Here is a 16,278-nt window from a genome sequence, read left to right as displayed (position 1 = left end):
GCACCGCACTCGCGCGTGCGTCGGAGGATGCTTCGAACGCGAGCGAGACGCGTGGATGGACAGGAGACGGGTCAAACGTTCCCCCGATCAGGCCGAGGCGCGTGCACCGCTTTGTGGTGGCTGGACCAAGAAAAAAGAGCACACACTTCAGAAAAAAAGGACCAAAAAAGCTGAGTGCCATTGGACAGCACAAATCAGAGCGCGGGAGCCCAGCACGGGGCCGGCGGATCCCGTCGCACGCACGCGCCTGTGACCCCCGGTCGCGTCATCATCGTGCCCCACGCAGCACCACCATGCGTCGCGTCGCTTCGGGGATCGCGGGATCCATCGCTCGACGCGCACGGGACCTCGTCAGCTCGGATCTCCGAGTGGGCACCTCGCCAGGGTTAGCCACCGACGCCCGACACTCGAGGAGCTCCCCCGACGTGCCCCCGAAGCACCACAGGAACCACCCGCGCGTCGCCGTGCCCTCGAAACTCACCGTCGAGCAGCTGCGATCGGCGCCGTTCGAATCGAACGCGCTGGAACCGTGCGGCGACGACGACGCGGCGACGATGTCGCGACAGATTCGCAAGCGACGCGCGTACCCTGTGGCGTGCGCGGCCAGGTGCAGGCACGGCTTTGCCCGGGCGTACCTCCACGCGCCCCTCCACGTCCCCGCCGCGACCGTGAGCGGTTTAGACGGCTTTCCCGGGGACGAGTCGGCACCCGGGCCGTCCCCGGGGACGCCGAACCCGGACGAGCCCGAGCCCCTGAAGGCGACGTCCAGTCGTCGCGGTCGATCGAGGGGATCGCGATCGAAGGCCAAGGCTGCGCTCGCGTCGCCGAGCGGCGGGGCGCAGGCGGAACACGCGCTGGGCTGGCTCGCGTGCCCGCTCCTAGACCGCGAGGTGGACAAGCTGGAGCGAAGGGGGGGCATAGACGCGATGGCAAGTGTTATAAGTCTCACGCCGTCGCTGTCGGCGGCTTTGGAGCGGGCGCATCGATCGGCGGTGTCCGTTCGGCAGTGGATGCTGCCGTCTCAGTGGACCGAACGCGTGGAACGAAACGAACCCGGATTCGAGCAAATCAGGCACGTGCTGTTCCGCACCGGTCTCGTCGGCGTGTCGCTGGATAAAGGTGAAGGGTTCGTCGGCGGATGGCGTGGGAACAGGGTGAAGTGTCTTCACGCGCAGCTCGGCGACGCCCTGGTCAGGGGCGAAAACGCCAATCCCGTCGGCGGGCTCGTCCTGCGGCGGCTCGTGGAGCTCGGGGTGGAGACACGCGGTTCCGCGGAGTGCTGGCGGGAGTGCGCGGCGAGCGACGACCCGAGACGTGACGCCTCGTAGGTAGACCGCCTCTGAAGGGTTTACGAAAAAGATAAAAAAAAATCACCACTGGCCCATCGCCGCCTTGACGGATGTGCGCCCCTTCTTCTGGCTCAGGAGCCCGCACACCGCCTTCCACCCCTTACCCCCGTTCGCGTCCAAAATCTCAAAGTCCGCCTGCCTCCGCTCCGGCAGCGAGCTCCTCCACCGCTCGGCGTCGTACCCGTAGATGTTGAGGTCGCGCTTGACGCCGCCCATGCTCCCCTTCTTTCGCAAACTCGGGCACGCCACCTGAAGGATGACCATCCCGCACGAGAACGCGTCGAACAGGTCGGGCTTGTCCTTCGCCCAGCCCAAACCCCCGAGCAAACCCCCGAAGCTGCCGCTGAGGTACTTCTCCGGGGGTCCGTACACCGGGTCGAACACGGTCTCGTCCTCGGAGTAGTTGACGCCCGTGCGCAGATCTGCCGCCGCGCCGAGGTCGATGAGCTTCACCTTACCCTTACCGCCGCCGAACACGCCGCCGCCCGAGGAGCCCGCGAAGAGGATGTTATCGGGCTTGACGTCCCTGTGGATCACCCCGGCGCCGTGCACGGTGTTGACGGCGCTGAGGAGCTGTTTGGCGAAGATTCTGACGGCTTCGGCATCGTCCTTGGCGCCCATGGCGTCCTTTAAGCCGTCCCGCTTGCCGAGGATCGACTCGAGCGTGACTCGGCCTTCGTCCTTGTACACCAGGTACGCGTTCGCGCCCGCGACGCCGATGAAATCCGCGGCGCCCGCGGCGCCCTTGAGCCGCCTGCCTATCGCAGCCTCCGTCTGGAAGAAGCGGAGGCCCTGCGCGCCCTTGTTCTCCTTGCGCTCCTTCAAGATGACGGGCTGGCCCTTGTACGTCCCCTCGAAGACGTCGCCGAAGGAACCGCCGCCGATCTTCTTGCACTTTCTGACGTCGCTGAGCTTCAAGTCGATCTTGATCGCGGGGCCGTCGTCGTCGGCGCGTTCGAACGCGCGGACGGTGACCGGACCGCGACGGGCAAGTCGGGATCGTCGCGCGGTCCCGGACGACGATGGGTGGTGGACGATCATCGCCGCGCGGCCGCGGTGGGCGGCGCGGGAGGCGAGCGCGCGCGCGTCGGCGACGTGGACCGCGAAGGCGGTCGCTTGGGACATGGACGGAGGCTGCGTCGGATGGATTTCCCGGTGCTCGCTTCTCTCTCCGGCGGAGGCGCGTCGAAGAATGGGCGGATGCACCGTCAGCATCTCTTCTGCGGGCACGCGCTCAGCCGCGACGGACGTGGCTGAACTTCCTGTCCACTTGGCTGGATAGGGTTCGATCACTCCAACCGGCGCTGCTTCGACGAGGAGATGATGGCCCTCAGGATGACCCCGGCGATCGGCGCGCGCGCCGTCGTCGCCGGCGCCAAGGTGCGCGCGGCGCGCGGCGGCGCCCCCGCGCGCCCCTCCGCCGTCCGCGGCCGCGCCGCCTCGGTTTCCGTGCGCGCGGCGGTCGATCCCACCGTCGCCTACGCGGTGGCGCAGCAGGATCTCTTCTTCGCCGCGGTGGTCGCGGGCGAGTGCGCGTATCAGCAGGGTAACCTTCCCGCGGACTTCAAGGGCAGGCCGGAGTTCAAGGACATCGCGCTGCCGTGCGGCATCCTCGTCGCGTCCTTCCTCGCGATCCAGACGGACAACGGCGTGGTCACCCCGGGCGGGCTCATCTTGGGAGCCGCGGGGTGCGTGCTGGCGGGGAAGATGTACCTCGATCGATTTGACGCGATCGACGACGACGGGATGGACTGGCCGGGGCCGAGGGTGTTCCCGGGGACCGGGATCCTTTTCGCGCTCTTCGCCCTCCTCGCCAACGTCGAGGCCCTGCCTAGGATCATGGGGGGAGTCTGAGAGTTTTTCAACTTCAACAACCGCTCGCGCACTTGCTCATTCGTAGACTCGCTTGTAGACAACACCACGTACTTGTAGGATGGAAAGAATTCGATCGACTATATTGAAAACTTTACACAGCCGCGTTTAGCTATCCGCTCGCTCGTTCTCGCTCAGAGCTTGCCCTTCTCCATCGCCGCTTGGGTCTTGGAGGTGCCCGCGAAGTCGATGTACTTGCCGTTGCAGTACGCGTCAGTCTTGTACCACTTGTGTCCAAACTTGGTGCCGTGCTCCATGGGCTCGCCGTTGTTCTTGAACTTGCGCTCGTTGGACACCTCGCCCTCCGCCAGGCCGAGGTTAACCGCCATCTGGACCGGGTTGAGGGTGCCGCAGATGAACGGGAGGAGGAGCGCGGCGACGGCGCCGGTGCCGCCGACGATGCCGATCGTGAAGCCGCCGACGAGGCCCGAGTACTCAGAGCCGAAGAGGTCGCCGGCGAGCGCGGGGTTGGCGGCGACGAGGGCGGAGACGGCGGCGGTGGCGGCCGCGAGGGTGGGCTGGCGCGCGGCGACGGAGACGGACTCCTGGGTTGGAAGGGGACGAGATGGGAACGGGGGAGGTGAGTCGGGGCGATCGATCGGGGCGATTTTGGGCGAAGGCGCCAGCTGGAGCGCGACGGAATTGTTTCGCGGTGGCGAGGCGGGGGCGACGGGCGAGGGGACTCGGCGCTCACCTTCTTCTGGGCGGCCATGACGACGCGGGCCTGCGGATGGGGATTAGACGCGCGGATCGCGTGAGATCGTCAGTGCCCGGCGTTCGATCGATCGAGACACTCCGCGCGCGGGTCGCGCCCCGGAGCGAGGGCGCCCGTCATTTCCGGATATGATAGCGGCCCGGGGGTGAAAAATCCGGGCGGGTCGGGTGGCGCGGGGGGGCTGGACTCACCGCGCGAGCGGGCTTGGCGGCCGCCTTGCGGGCGACGCGCACGCGGGGGGCGAGGGAAATGTTGAGGGCGACGGCGTTCATCGTGCACGTGTGTCGTTGAATGATGGGGAACCCGGGCCGATGACGTCAGGCCGCTGCGATCCGCGCTGAAGGGGAGGGAGGAATTGATGACTTGATGGCGGCAGCCAATCAGATTGCAGGAAAAAACGACAGTGTCCCTCCCCTTGCTGCTGGCGCCAGTTTCAGCGAAACGCTCCCCCCAAAGAGACCACACTCGAGCTACCGCACCAGCGCGTCGATCACCGCGCGGATGGACGCCACGAACGTCGGGTTCTCCATCTCCGGCGACTCCTCCATCATCTCGATGAGCCGCCGCGCCCTCGCCTCGTCGAACCTCGGCCGCGTCGCGCCCGCCGTCCCATCGACCTCCGCCGAAGAAGCGTACGCGGGAAGAGGAGGCGGCGGCGGTGGGAGCTTCGCCGGCTTCCACTCGCGCCTCGCCGCGGGCGTCGGCGGGGACTCGCCCGCGTCGCCGGCGAGGCTCCGGGGGGGCGCCGGTAACGCCGCCGCGGTCGGCGTCGGCGCCGCGGGGAGCGCCGCCGTCGACTCCGCGATCTCCGCCGCTCGCCCCGCGAAGAATCTCTCGAGCGCTCGATCCACCGCCTTCTCAGCCCTCTCAGCCGCCGCCGCCGCCCTCTCCGCCCTCTCCGCCATCGACGAAAGCGTCGTCTCCACCTTGGCGTCCAACGCGTTCGCGCGTTCGGTCTCGACCCGCGACGTTCGCGCCATCGCCGTCTCCACCGCCGCCGCGACGAATCGATCGGTTTGTTCGGCGCGATCCGACAGGCGCTCGAGTTCGGACCTCGCGGCGACGAACTCCTCCCTGAGCGCGTCGATGCGCGCGCGAAGGTCGGGGTCGTCGAGCGCGCCCGGGACCCGGACGCCGGCGTCGGCGTCGTCGGTGTCGGCGGCGGATGGGAGGATGGACTTGGGCCGGGCTTGCTTCGTCACGGAGCCGTCGCCGCGGATGTTCGGCTCGACGTTTTCGTCGTCGGGGGAGACGCGCGATGGACGCGTCACCGCGCGCGTGCCCCGCACCGCCGCGTCGTCGTGTGCCTCCCCCACGTCCTCGCCCGTCGCTTGAACGCCCCTCGCGGCTCGCGTCGCCGCCGCCGCCATCGACCTCGCCTTGGGCGACTTGACGAAGTTCCCGGGCGAGAGCGGGGGCTTACCGGTACCACGCGGCGACACCGGCGGCGTCTTTTTCTCCCCGGGATGCTGCTGCTGCTGCTGCTGCTGTGGCCTCTTCTCGCCGTCGACGTCGCCGTTAACGTTCGGGTCGTCGTCTTTGGTACCGTCGCGGGGGAGAAAGTCGGACGCTTCCGACATCTCGCTGTCGTCCAAGGTGCTGTCGAAGGTGCCCGAGAAACCAAACGCCTCCGCCGTAAGGAGCATACCACCGCCGCCCCCGCCGCCGCCGCCGATGCCGGCGAGGTTAAGCGGCTTCACCTCCGGCTTACGCGTCCTCGAGTCCGAACCGCCCAAGTCGCCCGATTCCCTCGAGGACTCGCCCCCGCCGCCGCTTCGGTGGAAGCTCTCGACGAGGGAGAAATCCTCCAGCTTGAGGAGCACCGTCGTCTCGACCGCGCCCCCCCGCGCAGCCTCAGCGGCGGCGGAGCGCCTCGCGCCCTCACGCCTCGGCGGCTCGACTCCGGCTCCGGCGGCGGGTCCGACGACATCCGGAGACGTCCGGAGGGATCCGCCGACGACGCGAGGCGACGGAGCCGACTTGCCCGCGCTCGGGGGCTTTGGGGTGGCGTGCGCGAAGGAGCCGCTGCTCCTGGTGCTGCCGTGCCGTTCGCCGACGCCGCCGCCGCCTGTCAACGCGTTCTCTACTTCCTCTCCTTCCTCTTCCTCGTCGTGGCCGTCTCGTTTGGCGACTGACACTGACGACGGGGTCGGGACGTCCGTGATGGCTTCGGACGCTGAGGACGGCGACGGCGCCTCCGCCGCGCGAAGCCTCTCCGCCTCCACCTTGGCGCGGAATATCCCGTCGCACGGGTGGTCCCAGTCGCTCTCGCCGGTGGTGAAGTTGAAGTAGTACACCTGCCCGTCGCCCGTGCGGCACGGCTTCCAATCGGGCGGGAGCTTGGCGCGCAGCCCATCTTTGGCGATCCGCATCATCCGCGCGTCCTCGTGGGGTTTGATGCCCAGCCACCTGGCGTACGCCACCGTCTCCTCGTACGTGGGCTCGTAGTCGGACCCGGCCTCTTCGAGCACCTCCTGGTTGTGGGAGCCGTTCGGGTCCGCGTCGTCGCTCGCGTCGGACTCGTTCGTCGTCGCCGAGGAGGACGGCTTCATCGTCGCGGTGCCGTCGTCGCCAACGACGACGAGGCGCGGGGACGGCTCCGCGGAGGACGCGACGCGCGACGCGGAGTCGTCGTCGAGGAGGACGACATCGCTCACCTCCTCGCCCTCGCTGTGCCACGGCGAGGGGACCACGGACATTGGCTCGGGGGCGTCCACGCGTGTGCGCGCGCCGGTCCTCGGACGGGCCGTGCTCGTCAAAAAAACGGCTACCTTTTGGCGGTCAACAGCACGCGGGGATCGCCGGAGGTGCCGGCAGAGGGGATGGACGCGGAGGATGTGCGCGCGGCGGTGCTGCTGGAGGACGGCCTCGGCGCGCGCGCGCACTGGCGCTCGCACCGCGGCGTCGGCGTGGACTACGCCGCCTTCCGCGCCGCGCTCGTGGCGGAAAGGGAGGCGCGGCGGCGGGCGAACGACGCGGCGCCCCCGCGGAAAGATGGCGGAGCCGAGAGGCGTCCTCCGCCGATGGATCCCAACCTGATGAGCCCCGCGTCGGTGGTCGCCGCCGCCTTCCGCCGCGGCGCGGACTCCGACGAGGAGGAGGAGGACGACGACGCGGGCGCCATCCCGGTTCGCCGGATATCCAGCGTCGTCTCCGGGTTCGACGGCGACGGCGACGACGCCTCGACCCGATCCGGGCGGTCGACCGCATCCTCGTCCACGGTGGCGTCGTCGTCGCACGCGACGACCGGGGCGCTCGCCACGGAGCTCCACCCGTCGCACCCGGACCTCATCTTCACGCCGCGCAGGTCGAGGGTCACCGTGGCGAGGTGGTCGGGACACGGCGGCGAGAAAACCCTGGCGCTGGGCCGCGACACGGGAGAGGTGGAGCTCATGCGGCCGAACCGAGAGAGCGGAGGCTTGGACCTGGTCGACACGCTCCGAGGCCACGCCGCGTCCGTCACCGACTTGGACTGGTCCGCGGGCGGCAACGAGCTGGTCACCTCCTCCGCCGACGGTGACGTCCGACACTGGTCCAAGTCGGTGGACGTTTCCATGGAGGTTTCCAGAAACGAATGGAGATGTAACCGGTCGCTTCTGGGCGACTCGTCGGAGCTCGTCGACGACGTCCCGACGTCCGCCGTGCGATTTCACCCGACAAACTCCAACATGGTCCTCGTCGGCAGGGCCGACCGGACGGTGACGCTGGTGAACCTGAGCACCGGCGCGACCGCCGCGAGGTGCGGCGCCAACGCGTACATGAGATCCGCGGTGTCGAGCGTGTGCACGGACAGCTCGGGGGGCATGATATACGCCGGCGACTCGGATGGGAAAGTTTTGGCGATGGCGTGCTCGGTTCGAAGCGTCGGCGGCGGTCGGTCGCGACTCGCCCCGTTCGCCCGAGCCGCCACAGCTTCGACGGGCGCGTGGTCGCTCACGCTGGTGTGCCGGCTCAAGCCCCCCGCGTCGGCGTCGGGACGTCGCGGCGAAAGGGGAACGAACACAGCTGTGCTCGCACTCGCGCACGAGACGTTTCTCACCGCGACGCGAGGCCCAGCCGTGCTCGCCGCGCACGCCGACGGCTGCGTCCGGATCATCCGCGCGCCGGGTCTTCCCAAGCCGGACTTAACGCCCGCGATCGTCGTGCGGCTGCCGCGGTGGCCGGGTCCCAGTGGCGCGTGCGTCGCGTTCGCCCCCGCGGTGGATCCCAGCGTCTCTCCGAACGTGTCGGCGTCGACGTCCGGGGGCGCGGACACAGCTGGCGCCGCGGTGTTCGCGGCGCCGTCCAAAGCGGGCGCGCCCGCGATGAAGGGGGCGTCGTTGGCGGTGAAGGGCGCGGGGAAGGCGACGGCGATGGCGTGGGACTCGGGGGGCGAGCGCGTGGCGGTGGCGTACGACGGTGGCGGGGTGATGGTGTGGACCAGGGCTTCGGGCGGGGGGATTTTAGTTTAAAACCTTAAAAAAAGAGCGTTTCACGGCTGCTCCGCGTCTTCTCCCGCGTCTTCCTCCCCGGCGGCCACGAGACGATCGTGCTCCACGTTCGCCTTGTCCATGCCGTCCGTGATGCACCGCATCAGCACGTCCAGCCCGCGGCCCGACGGATGCAGCGCGTCGCGCATGAGATCCTTTCGGATCTCGCCCCCGTCGTTCTTCAGGAACCCCTCAGCGCACGGCTGGAAAACCGTCACGCCCCGTCGCTTGCCAAACAGACCCTTCGTCGGCCGCCGCCTGTTCACCTCCTCCACGGACGCCACGTACTCCTCCACCCGGCGGTTGATCTCGTCGATCGCCGCGGTGAACAGCGACGGCTGCAGGTAGCTCCGCCGCTCGCTCCAGCCCTTCCCGTGCTTCTCCCCGCGGGGCGTCAGACCCAGCACCACCAACCTCGCCTTGGGCGCCAGCTTGCGAATCTTCTCGACGATCGCCTTGACGCCCGCCACGGTCGGGTCCACGGCGTCGAGCGAGTCCCCGACGTTATCGTCGGACACGCACATGCCGTTCTGCCATCCCCCGTTCTTGGTGCGCACCGCCGCGCCCACGTCGTTGGTCCCGATCATCAGCGTCACGTAGTCTGGCGGTGACTTTTCCGAAGGGAACCCGCCGTGTTCCAGCCGCCACATCAGGTGCTTGGTCTGGTCGCCCGCGATGGCGAGGATTCTCGGGTCCATGTCCCCGAGCGTCTTGCGGATGATGTCGCCCGCTCGGTCGTACTGCTTCTGGCGGATGTCCAGCTGCGTGCCTCGCCACGCCTCGGTGATGGAATCGCCGAGGAGGACAATCTTGGATCCGTCGATGGCGGCTTCGTCGGCGAGGGCGTCGGCGAACTTGCGCCAGGCGACGGCGTTGACCTCCTGGGGCTCGGGTTCGGGCGGGGGAACCTCCGCGGCGATGGGAAGGTGGTGCGGGTGCTTGATGCACAGCGTTCCCTTGCTGCGTATGCGGGGAATCTCGGGGCCAAAGACGGGCACCTTCTCAGCGCTGCCGTCCGCGTTGGGAATTTGCTCGAGCGTGGAGTCCCGCACGCGCTGGCGCATGGCGGTGGTGGTGCGCACGGAGGCGAGCATGAACATGAGCACCACGAACGCGCCGATGATCATGGTCCACGCCTTCGCGGGGGGCGGAACCTTCGGCGGAGCGCCGGGGCCCGACTCGACGTCCGCCCCAGATGACGACGAGTGAGGGAGGGGCGCCTCCTCGATCTCGCCGCCGGGCGGGTCGATCGGGGGGTTCATCGCGCGCGTCGGCGCGGGTTCCGCGGGTTCGCTGACCGTGGCGGGACGCGAGAGCGCCGCCGCGCCCCGTCGACCGGTCAGGCTCTCCCCGGAGAGCATGACGGAGGATGCGTTCGTGGCGATGGGGGCCCGACCGCGTGGGAGTGAATGAGTGACGCGCAAGCCGGGCAGGCGAATTCCAAGAAGGGCAAAAAATAACAACAGGACGGGTCTCATTCATACGACTACCAGTACCGTAACGAGTACTTGTACAATCAATGCCGTGGCGACCAGCAGGTAGTTTGGGCTTGATGCGCTCGAGTCGCCGTCGCGTCCTCCAGTTCCTACTGTGAAATAAAACTGTCGCGTAGACTCTATCCTAAGCTCTACCGAGTAGTGGTGTCCTCCTATCCTTCCTACGTCCGCCTAATCCATCCTCCTCGATGAAAATAAACTCCTCACTCCTCCTCCTCCTCCGTTCCCCTCCCCTTCATCATCGCTTCTGGTTGATGTTCGCAAAGTTCCCGAGCTTACGCTGCACCGCCGGTCCCAGCGCGTTCGCCAGCTGCGCCCACTGCTCCGCGCCCAGCATCTGCTCGTACCCCTGCATCAGCTGCAGCAGATTCGCGTGCAGCGTCTGGTCCCGCACAAACTGCCACGACGCAATCGCGTTCATCATGCTCACCATCTGGTCCCCAACCGCGCCCTGCGGGTTCAGCTGCACCAGCCGGACCAACCCCGCGAACGCCTGCTCCTTCTCCTGACCGTCCCTCAGCCTGCGAAGCGCACCGCACCACGGCCCGCACAGCTCCCCAAAGCCGCTCGCGAGCTGCTCGGGGCACCTCGCGGCGAACCTCCCGAGCGCGATGGCCGCGTTTTCCCCGAGCGACCTGTTGATCATCGTCATGTTGAGCACCTGGACAAAGGCGCCGCAGAGCGCCGGGACGTACGGCGCCACAGTCTCCGGCGGAAACGCGAGCGCAATCTCGCCAGCGGACCAGCACGCGTTGTTGCACACGCTCATGTTGTACGCCTGGACCATCTTCGGCTGGAGGTTTGCGGCGGCGCACTCGAAAATCTGCGGCAGCGACGGCGCGACGTGCGACCCGGCTCCCGATTTGGCCACGTCCCCCACGAGCGCAAAGGCGCTGCGTCGGATCCCCGGCGAGTACGGGTCGCTCACGCTCGCGACGATCACCTCCCTCAGCGCTGGGGCGTTGGCGGCGATGAGCGCCTCGCACGCGGCGCCCAAGCCGTCGGCGACGCCGGAGAGGAGGTCGAGCGCGGCGACGACGTGGTCTGGTTCGTAGGGAACGTCCGAGTCGGGGTTCGCCTTGGCCTGCTCCCTCAGCGCGAGCTGGTGCCTGGCGAGTTGAAGCGCCCTGGCGAACATGGGCGCCGCGTACTCCTGCGCGCCCAATCCCACGCCCATGACGACGCTCGTGACGCACTCGAGGAGGTTGTACAGATCCGGCTGCGCGTCGCCCCCGGTTTCCCACTTTTGCAGCAGCGGCGGAAGCAGCGCCCTGGCGACGTCCGCCGTGCGCACGCACTCCCCAGCAGACTCGCACAGCGTCGCCACAGCGTCGTAGACGCTTCGCATGTTCTTGCGCTGGTACGTGGCGATCGCCTGCGCCAAAGCCTGCACCGTGGGGCCCAGCCACGGCGCCACGTCCTCGCCAATCTCCTGCGTAAACGTCGCCAGCGCTCCGCACGCCGCGGCTTGCACGTGCTTGTTGTGGTCCACAACCCGCCTCAAGAGCCCGCCGAGGATGCTGTTCACGAACCCCTTGCCCTGCTCCGCGGTGGGCGGGGCCGGGTCACCGGGGTGGGGCGCGAACGTCATCTGCACCACCCACCGGCTGAACCGGCTCAGGGTCCAACACGCGATGGAACGAACCATCGGCCTCGCGTCGTCGAGGCTCGGCACGAGAAACTCGATGAGCTGCGGCACGTATTGCGCTAAACCCCCGCTGCAACCCTCGGCGACGGCGCCGAGGGCGAGGATCGCGGACTCGCGAAGGCGCCAGTTGGCGTCCCGCAGCCTCTGCTCCACGACGGGGAGGATCATCGGAAGGAGATCGTCGCCGAAGAGGTTGGACATGACGTCCAAGCCGTTGGCGCTGCTCTTGCGAAGGTTCCACTGCGCAGCCTCGTCGTCGTCGTCGTCGTAGTACTCGTCGTCGTCGCCGCCGTCGCGGCCCTGCTCGCCGCCGGCACCCTCGCCCAGGCCGCTGCCCTTATCCTTCTGACCCCTGAACGACGGTTTGATATCCTGGTCGCGGTCGGCTCGCCCCGCGTTGGCCTCGTCGTCCTCGGCGTTGAGCACCTCCTCGTCGTCTTCAGCGTACGCCATGTTGGTCAGGAGCATGGGTATGAGCTTCGGGGTGAACTCGCGGAGCACCTCCACGGTGTCGCGGTCCAGGTCCGCCTCGCAGAATGCGGCCCAAAACTCGCACGACTCGAGCGCGACGTCCTCGTCGCCAAAGTTTGTCATCTCGATCATGTACGTGATGACGTCCCTGATGTTCGGCACAAGCTTCTCGGGGGCGCGGTACAGCAGGGAGACGATGCCGCTGCACACGTGCTTGCGAACGCCGTTATCGCCGTCGTTGGCGAGCTGGAACAGGCCCTGCAGGTAGGTGTCCATCGCCGCGGCGTGGGTGTTGGGCCACGACGGGACCATCAGGTTGACCGAACCCAGCGCGGTTCTGCGGATGCCGACATCCGGGTTGGCCATCAGCGGAAGCAGCCGGGAGATGAGCAAACCCGCGGCGGACCCCTCCGGCATGCCCTGGACCTGCTCGTCGAGCCTGCCGTTGAGCTCCTCGCACGCCTTGTAGACGCAGTCGAGGGCGCCGTCGACGTGGTTAGCGTCCGGGGGTTGCTCGAGGATCTGCGCCAGCGTCGTGTACAATCCGGGCCATCCCCGGGGTCCCACCGCGCGCGTGATCATGGACAGCGCGGTCCCGACGGTGTGCCTGAGGAACCTGTTGGGGTGCCCGAGGGCCGGGAGGAGCGCGCGCTGGATGTACGCCTGGTGCGCGGGCTCGGTGCTCTGCCAGCCCGTCTTGAGGTTGTTCTTCAGCAGGAGGCCCGCGGTCTGCCGGATCTCGTCCTGCGTGCCCTCGCCCTGGGTCAGGATGAACGCCAGGTAGTTGTTAAAGTCCGGGATCTTCGCGCACTGCTGCAGGCGCTGGTACATCTGTTCGGATGGCGGGGGCGGAGGTGGGTCAGCGCGCGTCAAGGGTCGCGCTCGGGCGGGACGGTACGTTCGACCGTCATAGGGTTTTCCCGCTCGCGGTGCCGATTGGCGATCGGGAGCGCGGATGGCGCGGGTCGCACCTGCTGCTGGTCGACGCCGGGCATGCGGTACTCGGTCAGCAGCTGGAGGATCTGCTGAACCCCCTCCTGCTGGGGTTGCCATTGCGGCGGAGGCGGAGGAGCGGCCATCCTCGCTCGGTCGTGCTGCGCTCCGCGGTGTGACGCCGGCGGATGCCGCCTCCGAGTTTGGACCGTGAATTTGCAGCCGACCGACGGCGAGAAAAAGTTTCCGGGCTTCGACTGCGACTACTCGCCGACTACGCCGTCGTTCATTCACGATTTCAAAGCGCGATTCGCGCCCCACTCTCGCTCGCGTCTCTCGCCTCACTGCGCGCGCTGACCCCTGAAGTGCGGCGAGCCGTACATGGCCGCCGCGGCGCCCGACCCAGCGCTTCGGAATCCCCCCCCGCCCCCGCCGCCGCCGCCGACGTCCGCGCCGTACGGCGATCCCCCTCCTCCGCGCCCCCCCGCCTCCCCGGGGAGCATGGGCATCCCGACCCCGCCGCCCGGCCCGCGCCCCACGCTCCCCCCCCCTCCGCCGCCGGGACTCGCGCCGCTGGGACTCGCGCCGGTGGGTCCCATCCCCCACGCCATGCCGTGCCGCTGCGACGGGGTGCTCACCACGTCGACGCGTTGCTGCAGCTGCCGCAGCGCCGACTCCATCGCGTGCCACCGCTCGTTGAACAGCACCAACACGTTCTCCACCTTGACCATCTGCTCCTCGAGCCGCGTGACGCGCTCCTCGGACAGCGGGTTGAGGTCGCCGGTGCCCTGGACGCGCATCTCGTGACGTCCCAGCTGGTACGAGCACACAGCGTCGGTGGAGAGGGAGATGAGATCTTGGAGCTTGGCCGTCTCTTGGGAGGTTCGAACGTACACCTTGCCAACCTCGGCGGAGCACTGGACGCAGGTGATGATGTTGTACTCGCTGTCGCCGCCGTCCGACGGGTCGCTCACGGCCTCCTGCGACGCGATCGGTGAAGTGCGGAGACGGAGCGGGAGAGGGTCAGCGCGTTTGGGCGCGATTGATCGATTTGGGCACTTCGACGGAGATTTTCGGTTGTTTGGATCGCGCGCAAGCGCGTGCCGCGCGTGGGATCTCGTACCTCGTGGACCTGTATGGACGACGCCCCCTTGACGCCGAGTATCTTGCGCTCCTTGTCGCTGAGGACGAGCGCGGTGCTGTCGCTCAGCACCTTGTTGCACTTCAGGCACTGCACGATGATGCTGTTGGCAGCCATCTTTCTCGGTTTGCGCTGGGAGCGACGGCGGTTTCGTGAAGGACGGCGCGGGGACGACGACGGACTCTCCGGGGTGTCCGACGACCGCGGGCTTGATCCGAGTGCGACTCGCGAGCGGGCGGTGTCGCGGGGAGGCGTCCTTTTCCCAGCCTCGCGCGCTCGTGCGTGTGTCCAGCCGCCCGAAGGTTTCTTTTCCCGCCCTTTCATCCGCACCGCCTTGGAGCGCGCTGCGCGAGCCAACGAACTGAAGCCACCGAACAATAACCTGTCGGAAGGCGTCGGCGGTCACTCCCCAGCCCCGCGCCCGAGTCGAGCTTCGAGCGAAGGATGGGGAAGCGCAAGAACCGGAGCAAGGCGATGCTCCGCGCGGCCAAGCGCCGCGGGCACGTCGCCGGCAAATCCGCGGCGGCCGCCGACGGCGCCGGCGCGTCGCCGAGCATCGCGAATCCCAACAAGAAGGTTTTCGGGGACGACGACGACGCCGGAACGGGCGATGCGCAACAGACGGTGAACGTCCCTCCCCCGCCCGCGGCGCCCTCGCAGCATCGCTCCGCGGAGAAGATAGTCCTTCCGAGCACCACCGCGCCGTGGTTCTCGCGCACGCTCGACGGCAACAAGCCCACCCACTTCGAGGAATACTACCGCCGACAGGCCATCCTCCCGGACGAGGAGTGGGGCTCGTTCCTGTCGCACCTCCGCAAGCCCCTGCCGGTGACGTTCAGGATGAGCAACATGGCGAGCCACGCGAACGGCGTGGCGGAGGCGCTCGCCGAGGGCAAGCACCTGTTACGGCCCAGGCAACAGCTGTACAACGAAGTCACCGGCAGGCCCATACCGCCGCCCAAGGAGCTCAGGTGGTGCAACGGATGGCAGCTCGGGTGCGACAAGATGGCGCTGAAGTACTCGCGAACCCCCGAGCTTCGCGAGTTTCAGCGGTGGCTGGTCAAGTACAACAGCACCGGAGTGCTGACGAGGCAGGCGGTGGACTCGATGGTCCCCGCGGCGATATTAGGCGTCGAGCCCCACCACTTCGTCCTCGACATGTGCGCGTCACCCGGGAGCAAGACGACGCAGTGCATAGAGCAGCTGAACGCGAACAACACGGCCGCGGGTTCGATTCCGACCGGGTGCGTCGTCGCGAACGACATCAACCCCCGACGGGCGTACTTCCTCGTCAGGCGATGCGCCGCGTTGGGCGCGGCGACGGGGTCGCTGATGGTCACGAACCATCACGCGCAGTGGTTCCCGAATCCGGGCGTACCCATCCGGATGTTACCGGAAGGTATCCAGAGCGCCTGCGCCGGCGGCGGGCTCGACGCGCGAACGTCGAGTCGGGACCCCGCGCCGGCGGCGACGCGCGAGGACTCCGGCCGGTACCCCGAGGGCGTGTACGATCGCATAATCTGCGACGTCCCGTGCTCGGGCGACGGCACGCTTCGAAAGAACCCTCAGATTTGGTCCGAGTGGCGACCGGAGTTTGCGATGGGCCTGCACCAGCTGCAGCTGCGGATCGCGCAGAGGGGCGCCGCGCTGCTCAAGGTGGGAGGGTACATGGTGTACAGCACGTGTTCGTTCAATCCGGTGGAGAACGAGGCGGTGGTGGCGGAGCTGGTGCGAAGGTGCGGCGGGGCGCTGGAGATTGTGGACGCTTCGGACAGGGTAGCGGACTTGAAGCGCCGGCCAGGGATGAAACACTGGCGCGTGGTGACGATGGTGGACGACGAAACCGTGGAGTACCCGACGTACGAGGACTCGCAAAAGGAATCCGTGTCCGTCGGCCTCCGGCGCAAGTTCGAGAGGTCGATGTGGCCTCCCAAGAGCGGCGTGACGAAACTGGGGAAACGGATCAAGGGACCGCCGCTGGAGCGGTGCATGCGCCTGATGCCGCACCTGCAGGATATGGGAGGTTTCTTCGCCACGCTCCTGAAGAAAGTCGCGCCGCTGCCGGGGCCCAAGGAACCGACGCGCGCCGGCGTGGAGCGCGCGATGAGCACCCGCGAGGAGGGCACCGGCGCCGGCGAAGGTCCCTTCGGTTCGGGGGTGGGCGGCGCGCCTCGCCGTCAAAGC

General features: G+C 68.2%; 8 protein-coding genes across 8 annotated transcripts; 3 read left to right on the top strand and 5 right to left on the bottom strand.

The window, feature by feature from the left end:
• Positions 1-293: 293 nt before the first annotated feature.
• Positions 294-1,328, top strand: MICPUN_103793 (predicted protein; the record flags this gene model as incomplete). The annotated part of the gene is made up of 1 exon (XM_002505695.1): positions 294-1,328. One exon carries the CDS (start codon positions 294-296, stop codon positions 1,326-1,328), a length of 1,035 nt encoding a protein of 344 aa, XP_002505741.1.
• A 42-nt stretch (positions 1,329-1,370) lies between these two features.
• Positions 1,371-2,474, bottom strand: MICPUN_63597 (predicted protein; the record flags this gene model as incomplete). Its single annotated transcript, XM_002505452.1, has 1 exon — positions 1,371-2,474. One exon carries the CDS (start codon positions 2,472-2,474, stop codon positions 1,371-1,373), a length of 1,104 nt encoding a protein of 367 aa, XP_002505498.1.
• Positions 2,475-2,669: 195 nt separating this feature from the next.
• Positions 2,670-3,203, top strand: MICPUN_63596 (predicted protein; the record flags this gene model as incomplete). The annotated part of the gene is made up of 1 exon (XM_002505694.1): positions 2,670-3,203. The coding sequence occupies one exon, from the start codon at positions 2,670-2,672 to the stop codon at positions 3,201-3,203; it is 534 nt and encodes a 177-aa protein (XP_002505740.1).
• Positions 3,204-3,355: 152 nt separating this feature from the next.
• On the bottom strand, positions 3,356-7,492 carry MICPUN_103791 (predicted protein; the record flags this gene model as incomplete). The annotated part of the gene is made up of 4 exons (XM_002505451.1): positions 3,356-3,766; positions 3,916-3,945; positions 4,416-6,606; positions 6,912-7,492. The coding sequence occupies 4 exons, from the start codon at positions 7,490-7,492 to the stop codon at positions 3,356-3,358; spliced, it is 3,213 nt and encodes a 1,070-aa protein (XP_002505497.1).
• A 915-nt stretch (positions 7,493-8,407) lies between these two features.
• Positions 8,408-9,667, bottom strand: MICPUN_63592 (predicted protein; the record flags this gene model as incomplete). The annotated part of the gene is made up of 1 exon (XM_002505450.1): positions 8,408-9,667. The coding sequence occupies one exon, from the start codon at positions 9,665-9,667 to the stop codon at positions 8,408-8,410; it is 1,260 nt and encodes a 419-aa protein (XP_002505496.1).
• A 581-nt stretch (positions 9,668-10,248) lies between these two features.
• MICPUN_65382 (predicted protein) lies at positions 10,249-13,099 on the bottom strand (the record flags this gene model as incomplete). The annotated part of the gene is made up of 2 exons (XM_002505449.1): positions 10,249-12,851; positions 12,992-13,099. Coding segments are annotated over 2 exons (2,711 nt in total), but the record flags the coding sequence as incomplete, so codon positions are not given.
• A 195-nt stretch (positions 13,100-13,294) lies between these two features.
• Positions 13,295-14,211, bottom strand: MICPUN_63590 (predicted protein; the record flags this gene model as incomplete). Its single annotated transcript, XM_002505448.1, has 2 exons — positions 13,295-13,933; positions 14,077-14,211. The coding sequence occupies 2 exons, from the start codon at positions 14,209-14,211 to the stop codon at positions 13,295-13,297; spliced, it is 774 nt and encodes a 257-aa protein (XP_002505494.1).
• Positions 14,212-14,838: 627 nt separating this feature from the next.
• MICPUN_66831 (predicted protein) lies at positions 14,839-16,138 on the top strand (the record flags this gene model as incomplete). The annotated part of the gene is made up of 2 exons (XM_002505693.1): positions 14,839-15,468; positions 15,574-16,138. Coding segments are annotated over 2 exons (1,195 nt in total), but the record flags the coding sequence as incomplete, so codon positions are not given.
• Between the last annotated feature and the right edge of the window lie 140 nt (positions 16,139-16,278).

Source organism: Micromonas commoda, chromosome 13 (assembly GCF_000090985.2).
Source record: "Micromonas commoda chromosome 13, complete sequence".
NCBI classification, from domain to species: domain Eukaryota; kingdom Viridiplantae; phylum Chlorophyta; class Mamiellophyceae; order Mamiellales; family Mamiellaceae; genus Micromonas; species Micromonas commoda.
Note: the sequence above shows the minus strand (reverse complement) of the source record. Positions and strands in the feature narration are given on the sequence as shown.